Below are 22,501 nucleotides of genomic sequence, written 5' to 3' on the forward strand. Positions count from 1 at the left end.
CCCCTGGCTCCCCAGAGCCCGTTTGGGGCTGGGGAGGAGATAAAGGGACTTTGGATGAATGACAGGACACAGGGAATGGCTCCCACTGCCAGAGGGCAGGGATGGGTGGGATATTGGGCAGGAATTGTTCCCTGGCAGGGTGGGCAGGCCCTGGCACAGGGTGCCCAGAGCAGCTGGGGCTGCCCCTGGATCCCTGGCAGTGCCCAAGGCCAGGCTGGACATTGGGGCTTGGAGCAGCCTGGGACAGTGGGAGGTGTCCCTGCCATGGCAAGGGGTGGGACAAGATGGTCCTGAAGGTCCCTTCCCACCCAAACAATTCCATAAATCAGCCTGAGGGACACCAGCCTCTCTCCTGGGAGGGTCTCAGAAGGATCCTTGCAGACAACAGGCAGGATGGGGCTAAATCTCCACACCAAATCACTCCAGGAGGTCCCACCCAGCACTTGGGATCCCCAGGAGTGTCCTCAAACTCCCGGCTCTCCACGTCCAGCCCCTCCTTCCATGCTGGAACAGGACACGAGGAACAGGAAGTCCCAATCCAAAGCAACCCAAGAACCCAGGGACAAAACTAAAACCAGAAGGGGTTGATCAGGGCAGGTTCCAAATCCTCTTCCAGGGATGAGCTCCCTCCTGCAGGAAGCACAGAGGACTCAGACTTGAGGGACACCAGAGAAGTGGGACATTAAAAAACCCCATCCTCAAATTCCATGGCCACAGCCATAAAATAACAATTAGCTGAGAAGAGACCAAAAATATCTCAATTTTAATCCACTTTTTATCTGTTCCAGGCATTTTCCATCTCATCCAGGCTAATAAACAGCTCCCACCCCAGCAGGGCTGTGCTGGAAAAAAAGAGGGGGAAAAAAGAAGAAGCTGCCTCTTTAATGCACTAATTACAATCCCGAACCACTAATGGGATTAGCAGGCAGGATTTAGTGGTTGTCTCCTGCAAAATCATTAAGTGCCATTAGAGAAAATGAACTTCCCTGCTTCTCCAAGAGGTTTGCAGGAATCTGGATCCAACCCGGCCCAGCGGCCCCTGGAGCACAACGGGGCCCTGTCAATATTGGCTCTTTCCTTGATTAATTCCCTAATCAGGAGGTGAAATTGCCCGGCACCACTGGGAAGAGAGCACTGGAGACACTGGGAAAACTGCCTGCAGTCAGGCAAAGGAATCATGGAATGGCTTGGAGAGGACCATAAAGCTCATCCAGTGCCACCCCTGGACATTCCAGGGATGCAGGGGCAGCTGCTGTGGGCACCCTGTGCCAGGAAGGTGGAGAGAAGGCGGAGGGGACATCACTGTGTTTGTGTCACCCCGTGTGACATTTCCATCTCCACTCCCTTCCCTGCTCCTTCCCTGTGCAGGGAATTCCAGACGTGCCATCCCCACACCGGGGAATCAGTGGCCAGAAGATCTGGTGGTGTCCAAACCTGGCCCCAGCTCCATGTCAGGGTGACCATGAGTGCTGGAAGGTCCCTGCCCTTGGAATGAGCTGAACTTTAAGGTCCCTTCCAGCCCAAACCTTGATCCCTTTGATCCTTATCCCAGTTTTCCCAGTGCTCCCTTCCCGGTGGTGCCGGGCAATTTCCACTCAGGATCATCAGGGAATATCCAATGACCAACCTGGGGATCGAACAGGAGAAGCTCTGCCCTCGGTGAGACCTTCTCCAGCTGAGGGCAGAGCAGGGACTGGGGGCTGGAATGCCGACAAAAGCGGGAGAAGGGAGAGGCTGCTCCCTGGGAATTCCAGGACATTCCCTGGGGACACCGGCTGCTCCTGGGGACCTGACAAAGCAAACACTTCTCTCCAGTGCCTAAGCACGAGAGGGAGGGTGGCCTTCCAGGAGGCGTTTTCCAGCTGAAATGGTTCTATTCCCAAAAGCTAAAAGCCTCTGGAGACCAAAAATTCCTGGCTCAGGGGAGCAGGAGGGCGGGTGATCCCCCTCATCTCGTGCAGTGGCGGCTGGCACAGCCCTGGGGACAAGTGACACCGCCATGCTGAGGCCACCAGACACATCTGCCACCCCCAGACCTGCTCTGCTCCCCTCTGCCCCAGCAAGGGAGCTCCAGGGCAGGCACTGGGAGTGGATTTAACCCTTCCCATGTCCCAGCCGAGGCTGCCCCAACATCACGGCCAGGCCGGAGGGTCTGTGCTGTGCCAGGGCATCCGTGCGCCCTCCGCAGCCCTCAGGGGACCCTTCCCAGGATTCTGGCATGGCCTTTTTATCCTCAAAAACTTCGGGATGAAAAGGGCTGTTTGTCCTGGGATCCTGTTTTGGGAGGCAGTGTGGACCAGCTCCATCCCAAAACACCCTCAGGGACAGGGAGGTGATGTCCCAAAGCGGCCTCCAGTCCCCTCTGCCACCCCATGCCACGGCAGGAGAGAGGTTTTCCGAGCAGGGCCACGGAAAGGGGTGGGAAGGGATGGAGCGGGGATGTTGTGATGCCAGGGAATCCTTTCCCTGCGCAGCAGCAGCCTCTGCCGGCACCGGAGCCGCAGAGCAGGAGCAGCGGGGATGTGGCCGAGCCCGGAGAGCGCGCTCCGAACCCCGCCAGGGATGGAAAAGATCCCGGCGGGGTCTCCAGAACATAAACTGTCCTCTCCGTAAGGATTTATAAATCCATTTTTCGGCTGGGATGGGATTATTCCCATCTCTCTCCAGCGTCCACTCTCTCCCCCAAGCAGCTCTCACGGCCATTCCCGTGCAGCGGCTGGAAAATCCAGCCCTCCCATCCCACATTCCGGCACGCCAGGGATTTCCCAGCCAACAATCCTGGAGCCCCCGGCCGCTCCCCATGCGCCCCAAACCGAGATCCCGGGGGAGCAGAACCGACACCATCCCGCAGCATCCCCGCTGCAAGGAGCGAGCGAATATCCGCGTGAAACCTCCAAACAAGACACCGACATTTAGGGATAAATGCACTTTTGCCAAGGAGCTGGGATGAGGTTTATCCTGCCCCCAACACCCCCCAGCGCCCGGGACACCACTTACTTGGGGGTGTGCGCCTCATCCACGCGGTGTCCCAGCTGGAACTCGTGGGATTTGCTCCGGTGAAGCGCCGTGAATCCCGGGATGAGGTGGATCAGCTTCCTCGAGGAGGGCGGGGGCGTCCCGGGGGGCTTCAGTTTGTTCCTGCGGCGCACGGGGGGGGTCCCCGGCGGGGTCATGGTGGTGACGATGTTGGGGGTGCGCGGGGGGGTGTGCGCGGCGTGGCGCTGCCGGGGGGACGGGGGCAGGGAGCGGTGGCCGGACTCGAGGGGTGGGCAGAGCCCCGGGTGACCCTCCACGGTCAGGCGGTCCACGTGGGTGTACATGGGGCCGTGGGACGAGCTGGCGTGGCAGTGGTGCTGCCCACACTTGGGCTGGACCTTGGGGCTCGGGTGCGTCCTGCCCCAGGGTCCCGGCTCCGCGGGGCATCCGGGACTGTTCTCCTTGCCCGGCTCCGTGCTCGGCCACTGGATGGTCCAGTCCTGCTTGGAGAGGCTCCCGCCTGGAGAGAGCACAGGAACACACGGCCGTGAGCTGGGGAAGGGGATGGGAGCTCCCTGCTCAGGCCTGGAGGCGTTAAAGATCCCATCCCTGGAAGGGTTGGATGGGGCTCAGAGAAACCTGGTTTAGGGAAAGGAGGTGATCCTAAAGGTCCCTTCCCACCCAAACTGTTCCATGACTGATTCTATCCTGGCACTGCAGTAAGAAGCTTCTCTGTGTTACAGAATCTTGGAATGGTTCAGGGTGGGAAGGGACTCTAAAGCCCATCTCATCCCACCCCTGCCATGGCAGAGACACCTTCTACTGTCCCAGGCTGCTCCAAACCCCATCCAGCCTGGCCTTGGGCACTGCCAGGGATCCAGGGGCAGCCCCAGCTGCTCTGGGCACCCTGTGCCAGGGCCTGCCCACCCTGCCAGGGAACAATTCCTGCCCAATATCCCATCCATCCCTGTCCTCTGGCAGTGGGAAGCCATTCCCTGTGTCCTGTCCCTCCATCCCTTGTTCCCAGTCCCTCTCCAGCTCTCCTGGAGTCCCTTTAGGCCCTGGAAGGGGCTCTGAGGTGTCCCTGGAGCTTCTCCTCTCCAGGTGAGCACCCCCAGCTCTCCCAGCCTGGCTCCAGAGCAGAGGGATGGGCGGCCTCAGAGATTCCTACAGGATTATCCCATCCCACCCCTGCCATGGCAGGGACACCTTCCACCATCCCAGGCTGCTCCAAGCTCCAGTGTCCAACCTGGCCTTGGACACCTCCAGGGATGGGACACCCACATCTTCCCTGGAGATCCCACCATGGAGCCTCACCACTGCAGGTGAGGGATTCACCAGGGCTGGAGGTGTCCCCACATGTCCCCCACCATCACCAGCTCCCCCAGCCACCCCAAATGGTGGCACTGGGATGGTGACACCCCCATGGGGACAGTGACACCCCCATGTGGACAGTGACACCCCCATGGGGACAGTGACACCTCCACTGGGGACAGTGACACCTCCATGGGGACAGTGACACCCCCATGGGGACAGTGACACCTCCATGGGGACAGTGACACCCCCATGGGAACAGTGACACCTCCATGGGGACAGTGACACTGCCATGGCGACAGTGACACCCCCATGGGGACAGTGACACCTCCATGGGGACAGTGACACTGCCATGGGGACAGTGACACCCCCATGGGGACAGTGACACTCCCATGGGGACAGTGACACCTCCACTGGGACAGTGACACCCCCACTGGGACAGTGACACCCCCATGGGGACAGTGACACCCCCATGGGGACAGTGACACTCCCGTGGGGACAGTGACACTCCCATGGGGACAGTGACACTCTCATGGGGACAGTGACACCTCCACTGGGACAGTGACACCCCCATGGGGACAGTGACACCCCTATGGGGACAGTGACACTCCCATGGGGACAGTGACACCTCCATGGGGACAGTGACACCCCCATGGGGACAGTGACACCCCCATGGGGACAGTGACACCCCCATGGGGACAGTGACACCTCCAATGGGACAGTGACACTCCCATGGGGACAGTGACACCCCTATGGGGACAGTGACACTCTCATGGGGACAGTGACACCTCCATGGGGACAGTGACACCTCCACTGGGACAGTGACACCCCCATGGGGACAGTGACACCTCCATGGGGACAGTGACACCCCCCCTGGGACAGTGACACCCCCATGGGGACAGTGACACCTCCATGGGGACAGTGACACTCCCATGGGGACAGTGACACCTCCATGGGGACAGTGACACCTCCAATGGGACAGTGACACCTCCATGGGGACAGTGACACCTCCACTGGGACAGTGACACCCCTATGGGGACAGTGACACCCCTATGGGGACAGTGACACCTCCATGGGGACAGTGACACCCCCACTGGGACAGTGACACCCCCATGGGGACAATGTCAGTCCCATGGGGACAGTGACACCTCCATGGGGACAGTGACACCTCCACTGGGAACAGTGACACCCCCATGGGGACAGTGACACCTCCATGGGAACAGTGACACCTCCATGGGGACAATGTCAGTCCCATCGGGACAGTGACACCCCTATGGGGACAGTGACACCCCCACTGGGACAGTGACACTCCCATGGGGACAGTGACACCCCTATGGGGACAGTGACACTCCCATGGGGACAGTGACACCTCCATGGGGACAGTGACACTCCCATGGGGACAGTGACACCCCCATGGGGACAGTGACACCCCTATGGGGACAGTGACACTCCCATGGGGACAGTGACACCTCCACTGGGACAGTGACACTTCCATGGGAACAGTGACACTCTCATGGGGACAGTGACACCTCCATGGGGACAGTGACACCCCCATGGGGACAGTGACACCTCCATGGGGACAGTGACACTCCCATGGGGACAGTGACACCCCCATGGGGACAGTGACACCTCCAATGGGACAGTGACACTCCCATGGGGACAGTGACACCCCTATGGGGACAGTGACACTCTCATGGGGACAGTGACACCTCCATGGGGACAGTGACACCCCTATGGGGACAGTGACACCCCCATGGGGACAGTGACACCTCCATGGGGACAGTGACACCTCTATGGGGACAGTGACACCTCCACTGGGACAGTGACACCCCATGGGGACAGTGACACCCCCATGGGGACAGTGACACCCCCACTGGGACAGTGACACCCCCATGGGGACAGTGACACCTCTATGGGGACAGTGACACCCCTATGGGGACAGTGACACCTCTATGGGGACAGTGACACCCCTATGGGGACAGTGACACCTCCATGGGGACTGTGACACCTCCATGGGGACAGTGACACCGCGATGGGGACAGTGACACCTCCATGGGGACAGTGACACCCCCATGGGGACAGTGACACCCCCATGGGGACAGTGACACTCCCATGGGGACAGTGACACCCCTATGGGGACAGTGACACCTCCATGGGGACAGTGACACCTCCACTGGGACAGTGACACCCCCATGGGGACAGTGACACCTCCATGGGGACAGTGACACCTCCACTGGGACAGTGACACTCCCATGGGGACAGTGACACCCCTATGGGGACAGTGACACCTCCATGGGGACAGTGACACCCCATAGGGACAGTGACACCCCCATGGGGACAGTGACACTCCCATGGGGACAGTGACACCTCCATGGGGACAGTGACACCTCCACTGGGACAGTGACACCCCCATGGGGACAGTGACACCCCCATGGGGACAGTGACATCTCTATGGGGACAGTGACACCTCCATGGGGACAGTGACACCCCCATGGGGACAGTGACACCTCCATGGGGACAGTGACACTCCCATGGGGACAGTGACACCTCCATGGGGACAGTGACACCCCCATGGGGACAGTGACACCTCCATGGGGACAGTGACACTCCCATGGGGACAGTGACATCTCCACTGGGACAGTGACACCTCCACTGGGACAGTGACACTCCCATGGGGACAGTGACACTGCCATGGGGACAGTGACACTCCCATGGGGACAGTGACACCTCCACTGGGACAGTGACACCCCCATGGGGACAGTGACACTCCCATGGGGACAGTGACACCTCCATGGGGACAGTGACACTCCCATGGGGACAGTGACACCCCTATGGGGACAGTGACACCCCCATGGGGACAGTGACACTGCCATGGGGACAGTGACACCTCCATGGGGACAGTGACACCCCCACTGGGACAGTGACACCTCCATGGGGACAGTGACACCCCCATGGGGACAGTGACACCCCCATGGGGACAGTGACACCTCCACTGGGACAGTGACACTCCCATGGGGGCAGTGACACCTCCACTGGGGACAGTGACACCCCCATGGGGACAGTGACACCTCCACTGGGGACAGTGACACCCCCATGGGGACAGTGACACTCCCATGGGGACAGTGACACCTCCACTGGGACAGTGACACCCCTCACCTGGCTGCTGCCCCATCTCACCCTCATTTGCATAACGAGGGGCTGTAATTAACAAAGGCTCCCAATTTTCCGTCCCCACCTTGGGCAGCCCCTTGGGAGCATCCAGGGATGATGCAGGTGGAGTTTGCTCCTGGATCCCACCCAGTGCCCCTTGACTGAGGCTTTTTCATTGTCCCCATCCAGGAAAACCCAAATCTCCTCAATTTCCTCCTTCCCGCTCCCTGCTTTGGGAATTGGATCCTCTCCCCTCGCTCCGCCTTTTCCATGGAATGTTTCAGTCCAAGCTCCGGAGGAAAAGGAAGAGTTGGGAAATGAAAGGTTTGGGTTCAAAGCAAGCTTCAAGACCAGGGGTGGAGGATGGGACATGAGGAATTTTCTGGAATCATTTTCTCGGAGCAGAACATCAAAAGAAAGGATATAAAAAAGCAAAAAGAATTGTAAAATATGAAAAAAATTAACAGTAAAAAAATTTCCAAATAATTGTAAAATATTTTAAAAATGACCATAAGCAAGTCCTAAATGTGAAATATTTAAAAATATGCATCAGCAAAATAATAAAAAGAAAATAGTATTAAAAATCTTAAAAATTTAAATGAATTCATTAGAATGAATAAGAAATTAAAGTATGAATTAAAACTTTTAGAAATTAAAATTAATTATTAGAATATATAATTAAAATAATAATTAAAAGGTTTAAAATTAAAATTATGTAACTGAAATGAAAAAGAAATCAAAATAAATCAAGTAAAAAATAATAATTAAAACTAAAAAATAAAACACATTAATTAGAATTAATAAGAAGTACAAATAAATGAGAAGTAAGAAGTATAAATGTTATAAATTAAAATTAATTAGAATAAATAAGAAATTAAAATAAATAAAATAAAAACGAAATTATAATAGAATAAATTAAACCAATAATATTTATATTATGATATTTATATTATAATATATTAAATTTATAATTAATAATATTTATATTGTCATAAAATTTATAATAAAATAAAAATAAAAATAAAAATAAAAATAAAAATAAAAATAAAAATAAAAATAAAAATAAAAATAAAATACTTAATTGGGACGACGAATAAATAAAAATAAATTAAACTAAAAATAAGAATAATTAAATATTTACAAAAAATTAAACTTAAAAACCCGGAAAAAAAAAATCTCAGCGTATGCAAATCACCGCGCTCCTATGCAAATCCTGCTCTTCCCATTGGCCGCTTCTCTCGCCTTGATTTGCATAACGCCGAGCCGGCCCGGCGCTAATTAGCGGCGTTAATGAAGATGGGGTGAGGGTCTCCCTGCGCTCCCCGTGTCCCCCGGGAATAAACACCGGGAAAAGCCGGGAAATGGGAACCGCAGGCAGGAGGGAGCGAGAATTGATGGGATCAGCTTAAACCGGGAATGCGCTTAAGAGGGGAAAAAAACCCAGAGAAACATCCCAAAGCTCCAAAGCCTGTTAAAGGCTGCGGGATTCCGCTCGCTCCCGGCGCTCTCCCGCTGCTGCTGCTCCCATTCCCAGCTGGAAAACCACAGGAAAAGCTGGCACGGAGGGAAAATCCCCAAATTCTGCCCTGTTTGTTCTCAGATTGGCCTCCTGATCGCTCCTCAAAACTTCGGTGTTTTGTTTAGATCCCAAATGTTAATTAATTTTTGGATATCAGTCACAGCCACCTTCTGTCCCAAGGGTGGCTTCTCCTGTCCCTGTGGATGCTCCCTTTGGATCACTCTGGCTTCATTAATCCTCTCAGATTCCCTCCCTCTGCCCCTTTCCATCAGGGAAACTTTTCCCAAACCACTCCATTAAAAACCAACATAAAAACAAATTCCAGGGAAGAGGAGGCAGCGCTGGGACGCAGCTCATGGATCCAGAGATGGAAAAATTCCACCAGTTTTCCACCTGTCCCAAACAACAAAGAGCGAGGTTCGCTTTGTTTTCCTTCAAAGAAAAGGCTGGGAATAATTGGATATTCCCATGGGGGCTGGAGAGGCAACTCTGCATCCCAGCTGCTCCTCGGGATGCTCCGAGCTCTCCTTCCCTTCCCAAAAGCTGCTCCCAGGTGACCAAACTGGAGATTTTGGGATGCTCAGGGGTTTTTTGGGAACCCCCACGGTCCCAGCACCCACATCCCAGGTCAGCAGCCTCTGGAATAGGCTCTGGAATCACCCAGCTTGGCAGGGATACCAGGAAGGTCAACTCTTCCCTCCTCTCCACCACATCAGCACAGCTCCCAAATTCCCTCCAAACCGGGATTTTTCCTGCTTTTCCCTCACTGCTCCCGACCCTGCCTGAGCCCGCGCTGTCCCCAAGCCACCCTCAGCCTTCCCAGGGCTCATAAATATTCCATTCCAGCTCCTTTTTCCCGGCAGGACACTTAATACCCTGCACACATCCCTCGGCAGTCACAGCCCATCGACTCCTCCAGCCGCAGCGGCCCCGCTCCACTCAGGTTTAATATTAAATTAATCCAGCTCCGAGATCAAACCCGATAACAAAACCCCGCTCCCGAGGATCCACATCCAAGGAAAATCCGGCCCAGCCTCGTTAACGCCGCAGGGAAGGGGGGTTAATGTGGATTTGATGCTCTGATTTATGGGATGCTCCAGGGTTTTCCCTGCTGCCCCCAGGATGCTCGGCTTGGGAAGCGCCTCCTTTTCCAAGCCCATCCCGGTAAAATCCATCTCCATGAAAGAGCCTCCAGCTTCCCGCCCAGGCAGGGGCGGCCTGGGAAATTAGAGGCTTCTAATTAACGACTCAATAAATAAAGATGGATGGGAAAGGTTAATCCTGAACCTCATTCCGGCTTTATGAATACAAATCTTGGCGTCTCGGAATTGGCAGCTGCGGCTCCTGCCAAGGAATTCCAGCTTTTAAGGAGGATGCAACTTCTTCATTAATTACAATTTTAGGATGAGGACAATCTCTCGCTTCACGAGGAGATAAAATGCAGCTAAAACACAGATTAAAAAGCTGTTGGTGCATCTGGGGATCCTTTAGGGGGGCTGTCATAACCCAGTGGATCCAAAATCCCAACACTGCATCCAAAGAGAGCATGGAGACATCCCGGGATGCTTCTCTATCCCCATCCTAGAAACCCCCAGACAGCTCCTCAGGGCTCTGCCAACCCCACTGTCATGGACAGCCAGCAGCTCAAAATCCCTGGAATCCAGTGGGTGGATGGATGGAAGGATGGATGGATGGATGGAAGGATGGATGGATGGATGGATGGATGGATGGATGGATGGATGGATGGATGGATGGATGGATGGATGGATGGATGATGGATGATGGATGGATGGATGATGGATGGATGGATGGATGATGGATGGATGGATGGATGGATGATGGATGATGGATGGATGGATGATGGATGGATGGATGGATGATGGATGATGGATGATGGATGGATGATGGATGGATGGATGATGGATGATGGATGGATGGATGATGGATGATGGATGATGGATGGATGATGGATGGATGATGGATGATGGATGGATGATGGATGGATGGATGATGGATGATGGATGGATGGATGATGGATGATGGATGATGGATAATGGATGGATGATGGATGGATTATGGATGATGGATGGATGATGGATGGATGGATGGATGGATGATGGATGGATGGATGATGGATGATGGATGATGGATAATGGATGGATGATGGATGGATGATGGATGGATGGATGGATGATGGATGATGGATGGATGATGGATGGATGGATGATGGATGATGGATGGATGGATGATGGATGATGGATGGATGGATGGATGGATGGATGGATGGATGGATGGATGGATGGATGATGGATGATGGATGATGGATGGATGATGGATGAATGGATGGATGGATGGATGGATGATGGATGGATGGATGGATGGATGATGGATGGATGGATGATGGATGATGGATGGATGGATGGATGATGGATGATGGATGATGGATGGATGATGGATGATGGATGGATGGATGGATGATGGATGATGGATGATGGATGATGGATGGATGGATGGATGGATGGATGGATGGATGGATGGATGGATGGATGATGGATGGATGGATGATGGATGGATGGATGATGGATGGATGGATGATGGATGGATGGATGGATGATGGATGGATGGATGGATGATGGATGATGGATGGATGGATGATGGATGATGGATGGATGGATGGATGATGGATGGATGATGGATGGATGATGGATGATGGATGGATGATGGATGATGGATGATGGATGATGGATGGATGATGGATGATGGATGGATGGATGGATGATGGATGGATGATGGATGGATGATGGATGGATGGATGGATGATGGATGATGGATGGATGGATGATGGATGATGGATGGATGGATGGATGATGGATGGATGATGGATGGATGATGGATGATGGATGGATGATGGATGATGGATGGATAAAAGCAGCACAGCACCCCCTTAGTGCACCCCAAAGCCACAACCCCATCACTGCTCAGTCCCCAAGAGCCCAGAAGGACATTCCCAAGGTCCCAGCAGTTCTGCTCTGCCCATCCCAATCCCACATCCCACCAAAACACGCTGCCTGGTCCGTAGGGAATCTGGAGCTGGCCTGGCTGGGTGGGATGTTTGGCTCCCAGTCCTCACCCTCAGGCCAAGGCACCCAGGGAGCATCCCTGGCCAGAAATGCCACTCTTCCCAACTCCCTGCTGGCAGAGGAAGGGCAGGGACTCTGCTCCTGCTCTCCCAGGGGATAAAAAGAAGGGGAATTCCTGGGATGGAGCCATTTGCTTGGCAGAGGCCAGGAACAGAGAGCTCATCTGGAAGGTGGAGCTTCCCACACCCAAATCTTCCAGAAATTCAGGGAGGTTTGGTCTCCTCCAGTGCCTGGGAGCTCCTGCACCCCTCAGGGCTCTGCTGTCACCTCCCTGTCCCCAAGGCTGTGTCATCCACAGGACAATGCATGTCCAGCACGGCACGGAGCCGCTGGCACTTCCAAGGATCCCGATCCTGCAGCTCTGGCAGAGCAGGAATGGCCAGGGCAGCATCCCGGCAATGCTGCAGGGACAGAGCAGCCGCTCCCGCCGGGAGCAGAGGGATGATGGATGGAGTTAAATGGAGCGCCGGGAAAGACAAACACTCCATGCCCGGCTGGCTCTCTCCTGCCGGGACCCAATGGAGCACCAGGAATGCTGGCAGCCCCATCAGCTGCCCCATTAGGGAGCAAATGGAGCAGCAGCATCCCACAGACCTCCGGTGCTTCCATCTCCTCCAGCTGGAAAACTCTGGAGGAACCAGAGAAACTTCACTGCAGCTGCCGAGCCAAAGGCCAGGGCGGAATTTCCAGAGCTGGGAATTCCCTGGGCCGAGCGGGCAGAGGGAGAGAGTGGGATTTGTTTGGAGCAGCCTTTAAAAGTCAGAGGTGTTTAAACAAAGAGCAGCTGAGAGCCTTCCCGGGGCTCCCAGCGAGGCACCGCCGACCTTCCTCAAATAGCAGGGAGACTCCATGGAAATGGCGAAGGGAAGGGGAGCAGGAGCTGGGTTTAGGGAGCTGGAATGGGGGGATGCTCCCATGGGAATGCAGGCTGGGCTCAGCCAGCCACTCCTCGCCCCACGGTCACTGTCCCCAGCACGGGGTGGCACTGCCAGTCTGGGAAGCCTGGAGAGGATCCAATAACCACAACTGGTGGATGTGGCCGAGGTCTCTCCAGGCAGGAGCCAGGATCCCTCTCTGGGACATTCCAAGCTCTGTGGAAGCTGCTGGTCCCCCAAAGCTGCCATTCCTTGAATCTGTCACATCACCAGAGCTGTCCCCTGCTGTCCCCAAGGGCTGCTCCACACCTGCAAAGCCCAGGTGAAACCCAGCAGGGCTCATTCCCAGCCTCCCAAACCCTAGGATGCAGCTGGAATGTTGGAGGAGCCCCTCTAGAGGGGACAGGAGAGGGGTCTGGGGTCCCCAAATCCCAGGGGTCTGGGGTCCCCAAATCCCAAGGGTTTGCTGCAGGCACAGAGCCACCCTCTGTGCTGGCCGTGGGCTTCCCGAGCTGGCAGCAGCACCGGTTCTGTGGTGCCATCCATGGGGATGGGCTGTGCCAGAGGGGCTGCAGCGTGTCCAGGGCAGGGAACGGAGCTGGGGAAGGGGCTGGAGCCCCAGGAGCGGCTGAGGGAGCTGGGAAAGGGGCTCAGCCTGGAGAAAAGGAGGCTCAGGGGGCCCTTCTGGCTCTGCACAACTCCCTGCCAGGAGGGGACAGCCGGGGAGGGTCGGGCTCTGCTCCCAGGGAACAGGGACAGGAGGAGAGGGAACGGCCTCAGGCTGGGCCAGGGGAGGCTCAGGGTGGATATTGGGAAAATTCCTCCTGGAAAGGGTGGCCAGGCACTGGCACAGCTGCCGGGGGCAGGGGTGGATCCCCATCCCTGGAGGGATTGAACAGCCCTGTGGATGTGGCACTTGGGGACATGGAGCAGTGGTGGCCTTGGCAGTGCTGGGGAATGGCTGGACTCGCTCTTAAAGGATCTTTTCCAGCCCAAACGATTCTGTTGTGACCCATCAAGGCTCGGCTGGGACACGGTACCAGCACAGCCGGACCCTGCCCGGCCCCCGCCGCATCCCCCGGGCTCTCCCCGGGCAGAGGCGGCCCCGGCCCCGCTCTGCCCCCGGTGCGGGCGCAGCTGCAGCCGGAGCGGCTCCGTGCAGCGAGGGAACAGCGGAGCTCTGCTGCCACCGCCCGGGGAGCCGAGCATCCCGCACTGAAAACCCCCGGAGCCGCGCAGCCAGAGCCGGGAGGGGCTGGGGAGTTCCCTGGGAAGGGGTCTGGGAATGGGGGGCTCCGCTCTGAGCCAGCCGGGAAGCGATGCTGGAGCTGCCGGGTGTCAGAGCTTTCCCCTGAACCTCCTGACTGAGCTCCTGCAGGAACGGGAGGGCGGGGACCCTGTAAGAGTCATGAAATGGGCTGGAATTGGAGGGGCCCTCATCCAGTCCCACTCCTGCCATGGGCAAGGACAACTTCCACCATCCCTGGATGCTCAAGCCTTGCCCAGCCTGGCCTTGGGCACTGCCAGGGATCCAGGGGCAGCCCCAGCTGCTCTGGGCACCCTGTGCCAGGGCCTGCCCACCCTGCCAGGGAACAATTCCTGCCCAATATCCCATCCAGCCCTGCCCTCTGGCAGTGGGAGCCATTCCCTGTGTCCTGTCCCTCCATCCCTTGTCCCCAGTCCCTCTCCAGCTCTCCTGGAGCCCCTTTAGGCCCTGCAAGGGGCTCTGAGGTGTCCCTGGAGCTTCTCCTCTCCAGGTGAGCACCCCCAGCCCTCCCAGCCTGGCTCCAGAGCAGAGGGGCTCCAGCCCTTGGAGCAGCTCCTCCTCTGCTCTCACTCCAGCTGCTCCAGGTCCTTCTCATGTTGGGCACCTCACAGCCAGGGGCAGCTCTGCAGGTGGGGTCTCACCTGAGCAGGGCAGAGGGACAGAATCCCCCCTCCCTTCCTGCTGCCCCTGCTGGGGGCTCAGCCCAGGGCAGGGGGGTTTTGGGGTCCCACCAACACCCCCAAATCCTCCCAGTGCAGCTCCAAGATGTTCCCTGCAGGAAATGCGTTCCCAGGCAGCCCTGGGATGCAGGAGCTGTGCCACACTCCCCGGGCAGCCCCAGGGGACAGAGGGCACTCACCGGACTTGTGGACGCTGCGGAGGCAGGACAGGGACGCGTTCAGCCGGGCACACTCCTCTCTGTTGGCCCCAAACTTCTCCACGGTGGCACAGACCTGCTCATCGGTCATGTCCAGCAAATCCTCCAGGCTGAGCTGCCCAGGGGCGATTTCCTGAGGGAAGAATGGGCCAGGAATGAGGGAGGAAGAACAAACCACCCCGGAGCATCCTCTAAACCTCGGGGAACACCGGTGAGAACCCATTTTCTTCAGGTCATGGACCCAAACCCATCCATTTTCCACCAGAATCTCCAAGAAAACCTGGAGGAACTGAAGTTTTATCTCCAGATTTTCTGCAGTTTTATCTATCCAGACCCAGCTCAGCATCTGGGAGCAGCAGGATGTCCCATCCCTGACTTGGAACACACAGGGCCATGTGTCCATTACAGAATTCCCTTTTCCCTGGGACTGCCTTTGGCTGCCCCCATCAGCTTCAGGAGCCCAGGAGGTGGCAGGAGGAAGCTGATGGGGACATGGGGATGTCCCCACCCCATGTGGCACCCCCTGGGAACAGCAAAGGGCTGTCCTCGCTGGTGGAGAGGGTCAAGAATCCACAGACCCTTGGGAGGAAAAACCCCTTTCCTTTTCCAGGTGGGAGCGGCCAGCCCTTACCTCCATCACCTCCTTTCGGATGTCGACGATGCGGAACCAGTGCAGGAGCTGGGGGAAGCCCTCCAGTTTGGCATTGCGCTCCTGCAGGGCCACCTTCCTCTTGCAGGACAGCTGCCGGCTGAAATACTTCACCAGCTTGCTCTGGGAAAGAAGGCAAAACCCTCATGGGGTCCCCACTGGCTGCTGGGGCTCGCCTCTCACTCTGCCCCATCCCAAGGCTCCAAATTCTGCCCCAGAACAGCCTTGCCGAGCTCCCGCAGCCAAAAGCACCCAGGTTTGGTGTCCAAGAGGGAATTTCCCTGCCAAAAAATCCCTTTATCAGCTCCTTCATCCCCAGCCCAGCGCTGGGGTCTCGTTCAGGGGGTGGACAGCCCTTGGCAGCCCCCGGGGGTGGGAGGGAGATGGGGTGGGACAGGCACCACCTTCCCCACAACCACTGCCCCCTTCCAGGGCTGTCCAGCCACCCACAGGACACTTCTCCCACTTTTCCTCCCAGCCTCAGGGCCAAGGGACCCCTAAAGGACACGTTCCCCTCTCTTACAGCCAGGTTTGGTGCCAAGGATCCCCCAAACATCCCTCAAAAGCCACACTCTTTTACCCCCCCAAAAATACCCCACAAAGGGACCGGCCACAGCATCACGTTCCAAGGCTGGAATGTGGCATTTTCTCCTCATTCCCCCTTCACCAACCCAAATCTTCCTCCTTCCTTCTTCCCTGCAGAGCCGTCCCCTCCTCTCTGCTCCTTTGTACCCCATCCCTGCCCGGATCATCCCCCGAATACCCCAAATCCTCCCACCCCGAGGCCGAAGCCGTTCCCAGCCGCAGCTCGGCAGCTCCCAAAATAAAGCTGCTGAGCGCCTGCCCTCCTTTCCCGGGAATATAGAGCAGGGCTGGGAAGCTGCTGGGATTTCCTGCTCCTGCTTTTCCAGCTGGGTGATTCCCCGGCGCCGGCAGCACTAGATGGTGCTGTGCCTCTGCTCCTGCACACCCCAAAAATAGACGGGTAAAATACGGGATGGTTTGGGATACAGAGGTGAGGGGAGAACCCCGCTGTGAGATTTGGGATTTTCCGCGTCTCTCCTGCTCCTTTCCCTCGCGGTGCTCGCTGCTGACACCCACTGGGGTTGGCATCACCCCCAAAATCACCCCCAGTGGGTGACGGCCCTGCCGGGAGCTGGGGACGGGGTTGGCACCCCCTGGCAGCTTCTCCCCATCCTCGGCCTGGCTATCAGAGATTAATTCCTGAAAATTAACCCCCGAAAATGAGGCGGGACCTGGGGGGCTGCAGGGAGCCCTCAGCCCTGCCACACTTCCAGGGCTGGGTTTTTAGGAAAAACACCCCCAAAACAATCAAAGGTTTAAGGATCAGCCTGGATCTCGCGTCCCAAACACGCTCCAGGCTTTTGGAGCTGAAACAGCCCCAGGCATCTTGAACACACCCAGAGGCAGCTCCTGTCTCCCAGAAAATGCCCTTGCATGGACACGACTGCAGCAAAACACCAGGGAAAAAAAAATTCCTAAAAAATCCACATCCTGCCCCAGCCTGCTCTCCATCCTGCCTCTCCAGGCGGGATCCCAAAGGGAATAAAGGTGATTTCTGAGCCACCACGGCATCACCAGCGCCAAAATCAGGGTCCTGGGGTCGGAATGGAGCTGGGGACAGGGCAGCCCCCACCACCATCACGCAGAGGTGAGCTGGGAATGCGGAAAGAGTGGGGAAAACGGAGGAAATTTAATTTCCAGGTGGGAGAAACTCAACCCCACAGAGCCCTAGAGTGACAGGAGGGGTCATTGTTAACCCAAAAGAGGACCCCAGGTGCTCTGCTCCATGGATTTGCCCCAGCCAGGGAAAAGTAGCCCAAAATCCCCCTCTGTAAAATCCAAAATCCAGAAGCCCTCAGTGTTTTGGTGGGGCTGGAAAGGGGAGGGACGGAGGCGGCCCCATCCCGCAGGGAGAGCCCCATCCCGCGGAGCCGCTCTGCCTCCCGCTCATCCCGGGATGAGGAAATGTGGGAAATGCTGAGATCCTGCTGTGGCACAGCCTCCCCCTGCTCCTCCGTGCCTCAGTTTCCCCATCTGGAAGCGGGCAGGGGGCACAAGGAGAGGGGTGGGAATCCCGCGGATCCCTCCTCTTCGCGCTGTTGGGATTTGCTGCTGGGGACGTTGCTGGAGGGGAGGGAAACTTTTCTGTTTTCCCACCTTTCCAGCGCCTCTCCCGGCTCCAGCTCTGCCCGGGGGAAAGGCAGGAGCGATGCTCCGGTATGGAGCTAAACCGGGAGGATTCCCTTCCCTTTGGAGGCTCCTGGAACCCCCAGCTCCATGGAAAACAGCGTCCCTGCCGCCCCGGGGGCACAGGAGCGATGTCCCCACTCCCCGTCACTGCACAGGAGCTCTGCTGACCCCAGCGAGGGGCTGGGATCACCCGGGGCCGCATTTCCCAATCCCGGCCCTTCCCATTACCCCGAGCAGGAATTCCCCGTGGGAATCCCAAACCCAGCACGGCCGCGAGCGGCTGCTCCCCCCAGCCCCGGCAGGCTCCGAGCCGGTCTCCAAGGAGCGGGAGGGCGGCTGCTCCCCCCTGGAATGGGATCCTTGACGTCAGCCCTGCCTGGAGACCGGGACTGGCGGCGGAAAATCCAGGAGGGGGAAATTCATTCATCTGGCACCCGATGAGCCGTGAGAATGCACATCCCATCCCATCCCATCCCATCCCATCCCATCCCATCCCATCCCGTCCCATCCCATCCCAGCTGGGATGCCCTCATGCCATGAAGTGAGAGCTTTTCCTGCACCCCTAAATATCCTTTTCCATGACAAGAAACACGACTGGAGTGGCTCTCCCCCGGCTCCCACCAAGGGGTTTGTTATTCCAGAGGCACCTGGAGCAGCCTGGGGATGGGGAATTCCTTGCCAAGGTTCTATTTTCCCTCTCAGGGCTCTCCCAAGGTCCTGATGGGCTTGTGAGATGTCTCTGGCTCTGCACATCCCTTATTTTGGGAGATGCCAAGTGGTCCCTGGGGGTTTTCCTGGGAATACAGGAGCCGAAATGTCTCCATCCAGCATCCTGGGAGGATCCAGCTCTGGGAGAAGAGCACTGTGCTCACCCGTGGGATGAGACACCAGGGAATCCACGTGTTAAGGCAGTGAAAATCATAAAATCGTGGAATGGTTTGGGTTGGAAGGAGCTTAAAGCTCATCCAATTCCAGCCCATGGGCAGGGACACAATCCCAGGTAACTCTGAGCCCCATCCAACCTGGCCTTGGCCACTTCCAGGGATCCAGGGGCAGCCCCAGCTTCCCTGGGTAAATCCCAGTGCTGGAACAGCATCTCCACAGCCTGTGGAGGGTTGGGAATGGCCACAGCTCTTTCCTCAGTGCCTCTTCCCATCCTCACCACACAGCAGCCAGAAGTATCCAGGGAAAGTTCCCTGATCCTGCCAGGAGCACGGCAGCCGGGGCAGAGGGAAGTGCTGATCCTGGGGTTATCCCTGGATCCATCACCGCTTCCTGGGACCCACATTTTGACACTGGGATGGGGTTTAACCCCACAGACACAATGGTGCTGTGGGACAGGTGGGAATATCACCCAGCTCCGAGCAAATTTTCCCTCTGCTGTTCCCAAACTCCACCAAACGCAGCACCCCCTATCCATATTTACACCCCAACCCCAAATTTAGAGCCATAAAGCCCAACTGCCACCCTTGGACAGGGATAAAACCCCAAACCCGGGCAGGGCTGAGGGGTGAACACTCAGCTCCTTCTGGATGCCACCCCATAGGAAGCAAACCAGTCTCGATTCCCACTCCAGGTGTTTTATCCCAGCTGCTGCCTTGGTTCCCACTGGAACCTGTCCCAAGGCATAAGCAAGACCCAAAAAGCTTCCCAGCTCCAGGGATTGCCACTGGCACCAGGCTGCAGCCGTGGTACCCATCCCAAACACTCTGCACGGCGGGATGCAGGGGGATGGCAGCTCATGTCTACCTTAACATGGCTTAAAACAAGAAAAAAAAGGGAAAAACTTCTACTAATCCAGCAAAATCAAGGTTTAACCTATAAAGATTAACCAAAAAACCGTGGATTCTGCTGTTTTATTACTGGGCATTGTCTCCAGTGCCCTCCCAGTGCCACATCCCAGATCAGCGCTCCCTTTGCCATGGCACTGCCTGGCCCGGCTCTGCTGCCACCAGATGGGAAGGGAAGAGGCACCGAGCGAGGCCTCGGAGTCTGTGTCACGTCCTTGGGACGTGGTGATGGCAGCAGGGACTCAGGGACACAGGGACTCGGGGACTTGGGGACTCAGGGCCAAGCTCTGCTCCCGCTGACACCGGTGGCAACCCAGGACAACACCAGGAGCCAGTCCAGGGCTGGCACCGGGAATCCAGCCCTGGATTCACTCCCCTTGTGGGAATCACCCTGGGTTTGAGGTGGAAAAACAACCACAGAGTGTCAGCAGGGATGTCCTTGGAACATCCCAAGCTCCCGGTTTGAGGGTGTTTTAGGGATGGCAATGCCAGGGCTCCCTGTGGCTGGCACGGAGTGATCCATAGAGGCTGGAGAGGTGCTTCCCTGGGAGCATTTGTAGGATAACATCCCCCTGACTGCCTGCAGACCCTTCACCCAGCCCCAGCTGGGCTGCCCCAGCGGCACCGGGGTGCTGGGAAGGAGCATCCCACCAGGATGGCTCCACCACGTTCCCCTGCTCCCCTCCACGTCCACAGACAGGGAATCCTCAGTGAGGATTCCTCAGTGAGGCCGTCACTCCATGTGGGATGAGCTCCTGCAGTCCTGGTAGGTTCTCCTGGAGATTTGGAGCCTGCCTGCATCCCAAAAAGTTTCCAGCACACCCCAAAACCACTGTTATCCCTCTCAACCCAGCCCCGAGGTTGCTCCAGGACCAACAGCTCCCAGCCCCTCACACAGAGAGCTGGGATGAGACAGGGCTTGGATCAAGGGGAGGTGACAGCAGGATGGGAGTGGGAATGAGCTCAAACGGGGATGCAGAGCAGGGAGCTGCACCCCAAACCCGGGGTCTCCCCACGAGTGGCACAGCAGTGACACAGTGATGCCCCAGTCGTTCCCACAGCACTCAGGAACTTTGGGAGCCAAGCAGCAGGACAGGGAGTTCCAGACATGGTCCAGAGCCAGCAGCCGCCCCACTGAGGGGCTCCAGGACCAGCGGAAAGGCCCGAGTGGGATCAGGATCTGAAATCCCCCCGCCCACAGCCCCAGCTCTGCGTCAGCCGCCCCCACAGCACCAGCACGGCCCCGCTGGCGTCTCCCCAGGGTCATGGCCTCGCTTCTCCTCGCTCTGTGCCAGCTGCAGGGATCCCGCTCAGCCCTGGGAATCCCTGCCCGCTCCCTGCCCATCCCAGCCCACCAACCTCCTCCTGAACTGGAAATTCACCCCCGTGGGGGCTCAGCACGCTCCAAGGGGAGCCTCATCCCCTTGGAAGCAGGAGTGGGGAGGGGAGGAGGCAGCCGGGCCGGTGGGCAGGATGCAGATGGGTCAGGGGGATGCAGGCTGGGAAGAAGGGATGAAGGTGGGCCAGGAAGATGCAGCGGGCTGGGAGAGTTGGAGCCTGCTGGAAGGGATTCAGGTGGGCTGAGGGGATGCAGCTCAGGGAAGGGGATTCAGCCAGGCCCAGAGGATGCAGACCCGAGAAAGGGATGCAGGTGGGCTGAGGGGACGCTGCCTGCTGGAAGGGATGCAGCCAGGCCCGTGGGATGCACCCTGCCATAAGGAATGCAGGTGGGCCGAGGGGATGCGGTGCAGGGAAAGGGATGCAGCCAGGATGGAGGGATGCAGGCAGGCAGCAGGGGTGCAGGTGGGCCGATGGGATGCAGCCCGGTGTAAGCGATGCAGCCCGGCTGGAGCGGGAGCCTGGAGGAAGGGATGCGGCCGAGCCGGAGGATGCAGGAAGGGGGAAGGGATGCAGGTGGGCCGGGGATGCAGGTGGGCCGGGGGATGCCGCCTGCCGGGCGGTGGAAGCCGGGGGAGGGACGCGGCCGTGCCGGGAGATGCCGGGGGCTAGAGGGAGGATACCGGGAGGATCCCCGGAGGATAGCGAGGGGCTGCGGCCGGGGCCGGGCTCCCCCCGGTGGGTCCCGGCAGGAGGGCTCGGTGGTCCCGGACCCACCTCGGGGCCACCTGCAGAGCGCGCAGCCTCACTCGGGCGCACCGCAGCGCCGCGGGGGAACCCGCCGCGGCCCGGGGGGGGTGGGGGGGAGACCGATGGGGGGGTGTTGATGTTGGGGGGGGTCGGCGGGCCCGTACCTCCAGGGTGCGGATCTCCTTCTGCGTGAGGTCGTTGGAGGCGGCGCACTTGGTGCGGAGCCCCTCCAGGTTGGAGATGCTGATGTCGATCATGTTCTGGACCAGCTCGCACTGCTGCAGCGCCTTCTGCAGACTCAGCTCCTGCTCCTCGCTCCTCGTCATGTTGTCCTCATCCATCGCTCGCCGCCCCCCCCCCCCCGCCCGCCCTCCCCTCCGCCCGCCGCCGCCGCGGCCCCCCCTTCCCTCGGCTCCGCTCGCCGGCCCCCGCCGCCGCTCAGCCCCGCTCGGCCGCGGCCCGCAGCATCGCGGTGCCCACCGAGCCGTCAGCGCGGCGCCGCCGCCGCTACCCCCCCCGGGCGCGGCGGGGCGGGGGCGGGGGCGGCGCGCTCCGGCTCCGCGGGGCCGCGCTCGCTGCGCGCCGCTCCGCACGGGAACCCCCGCACACCCCCGGGCCGGCACCCCCGGCAGCTCCGCGGCA

At 58.0% G+C, this 22,501-nt stretch overlaps 1 protein-coding gene across 1 annotated transcript in view; it reads right to left on the reverse strand.

Moving 5' to 3' along the window:
- The window catches only part of KSR2 (kinase suppressor of ras 2), a 78,047-nt gene extending 55,847 nt beyond the window's left edge, over positions 1-22,200 (reverse strand). The window contains exons 1-4 of the mRNA XM_058851454.1: positions 22,024-22,200; positions 15,750-15,890; positions 15,101-15,251; positions 2,998-3,496 (exon numbers count right to left, since the gene is read on the reverse strand). Of these exons, the coding sequence (XP_058707437.1) occupies positions 2,998-3,496; positions 15,101-15,251; positions 15,750-15,890; positions 22,024-22,200 (968 nt within the window). The remainder of the gene's footprint in view (positions 1-2,997; positions 3,497-15,100; positions 15,252-15,749; positions 15,891-22,023) is intronic.
- Between the last annotated feature and the right edge of the window lie 301 nt (positions 22,201-22,501).

This window comes from Poecile atricapillus, chromosome 16, assembly GCF_030490865.1.
Source record: "Poecile atricapillus isolate bPoeAtr1 chromosome 16, bPoeAtr1.hap1, whole genome shotgun sequence".
Lineage (NCBI taxonomy): Eukaryota > Metazoa > Chordata > Aves > Passeriformes > Paridae > Poecile > Poecile atricapillus.